Source organism: Propithecus coquereli, unplaced genomic scaffold, assembly GCF_000956105.1.
Source record: "Propithecus coquereli isolate 6110/MARCELLA unplaced genomic scaffold, Pcoq_1.0 Scaffold107, whole genome shotgun sequence".
NCBI classification, from domain to species: Eukaryota; Metazoa; Chordata; class Mammalia; order Primates; family Indriidae; genus Propithecus; species Propithecus coquereli.
In genome coordinates, this window is record NW_012134636.1 from 1,418,978 (window position 1) to 1,421,165 (window position 2,188).

At 35.9% G+C, this 2,188-nt stretch overlaps 1 protein-coding gene across 1 annotated transcript in view; it reads left to right on the forward strand.

Moving 5' to 3' along the window:
- THUMPD3 (THUMP domain containing 3) overlaps positions 1-2,188 on the forward strand; it is a 28,088-nt gene that overhangs the window by 16,361 nt on the left and 9,539 nt on the right. Inside the window, exon 4 of the mRNA XM_012646523.1 lies at positions 527-1,003. Within this exon, the coding sequence (XP_012501977.1) occupies positions 527-1,003 (477 nt within the window). The remainder of the gene's footprint in view (positions 1-526; positions 1,004-2,188) is intronic.

The following is a 2,188-nucleotide window of genomic DNA, read 5'->3' on the forward strand; positions in this document are numbered from 1 at the left end:
TATTCTTTAGTGGCTTAACATGTATGTATCTTAATTTATGAGATTTGAGTTTCCTTAATTACAGGCATTATTTTACTTTCTCTTTTGTCCTGCACTTCTGTCACCCTCAGCATAATAATCAAAGTACAGCTGAAGCTCCACATCTGTGGATTCAAACAACCAGGGATTGAAAATGTAGTTAGTCTTATAATGGTTGCGTCTGTACTGAACAAGTACGGACTTTTTTCCTGGTCGTCATTTCCTAAACAATACAGCATAACAATTATTTCCATAGCATTTACATTTTATTAGGTATTTTAAGTAACCTGGAGATGATTAAAAGTGTACTGGAGGATGTGTGTAGGTTATGTGCAAATATGACACCATTTTCATATAAAGGACTTTAGCATCTTTGGGTTTTGGTGTCTTTTCAGGGGTCCTGAAACAAATCCTCCATGGATAATGACTGACTGTAATCGAAGTAGGGGTTTATTTGTTCAATTAAAGTCATGAGAAGTGAATGGATTTCATTCTCTGTCCTTTATAGGAAGAAGTTCTAAAGGATTTTGAAGACTTGGCTGGAAAACTTCCATGGTCAGACCCTTTAAAAGTATGGAAAATTAACACCAGTTTTAAGAAAAAAAAAATAAAACGCAAAAAGATAAATCAGAATTCAAGTAAAGAGAAGATTGATAATGGAAAAGACAACAAAATAGATGAGACAGGTATTAAAAAAGAGTTCCCTGACAATGCTTTAGATTCACATATCTTAGATTATTATGAAAATCCAGCCATCAAAGAGGAGATATCAACATTAGTAGGTGATGATTTGGCATCTTGTAAAGATGAGACTGATGAAAGCACAAAACAAGAAACTGAGCCTCAAGTGCTGAAGTTTAGAGTCACGTGCAACAGGGCAGGAGAGAAACACTGCTTTACCTCAAATGAGGCTGCAAGAGATTTTGGAGGTGCTGTTCAAGATTATTTTAAGTGGAAGGCTGACATGACCAACTTCGATGTGGAGGTACGTACCACTCTGCCTATGATGATCCAAGAAGGCTGTCCATAGATTTGTAGAATTTCCAGACTAACCCAATCTTATGGACAATTAAACTGAGGCAATAGCACTAGTAGGGTGTGGTCAAGAAGAGCATAGGCTGTGGAGACAGAGATCTAGATGCAGATGTTGACTCCACAACTGTGTAACTTTAGGCAAAATAGTCTCTCTAAGCCTCTCTTTCAAATGGAGTCAATAATGGTATATACCTTCAAGTTTGTCCTGAAGGTTAAATGAGGTAACACATTTACCTGGCATATACTAAGTGCTCAATAGACGGGAGCTATCAAGATTGTTTTCTCATTTCTAATCTAGTACTTTTTTACTATGTTATGTGGACATCAACCAGAATTAAAACAATTATTTTGTTTAGGTGTGTCTTGGTTGCAGAGCTTTGCTGCTAAAAAAACGTGAAGTACCTTTTTAAGACAAACCCCGTCCTTATCAAATCAGGACATTAGTGCTCATGCTCATCCTAGATCTAGCTCTCCTATTTCTTAAATTCTGCTAGATTTCCAAATCGAAATACCTGGTTTTGGCATGATTACTCTCTTTGGTCTTAATCTTCTGCTACCCAAGTGATTGACATGTGATCAATAGGAACTAGAATCTTTAAATTTCTGACAGCTTAAAAGGCCCTTAGCACTGATGTTTTTACCAAGAGGTGAGTTTTTGGGACACTTGAATCTGGGGCAAGTCACTAGTCTCTCTAATTTTTTTTTTTTCATGTCAAATCCGGAGAACAATTCCCTGTTCCTTTTTTTCTCATATAGCTGCCGTGAGAATGAATAGGCTAACTAGAACAATGGTGTCCAAAAGTTAAGAAGGTGGCTCAAAGGACAGTTTCTAGAACCATGCTACCTGTATTTAAATGCCGACTTAGAAGCTATTGTTGAGATCATGATGAGGAACTTTTAGGTGAAAGATTGTGGAACATTTTATTTTTACTTTAATTTTTATTTGAATAGTTTAAGTGTGTTAGGAAAATTATAACTAAGACAAAAATGCCATTTTTCACAGACATTATTGAGTCAGGTTTAAAAAAATAGTAAGAAAACAATATTAACAGATGAAAAAGCAAATGTGGCACAGAGTTAACAGTTGGTTAATCTAGGTGAAGGGTATATTTGGGATTTCACTGTGCCAGTATTC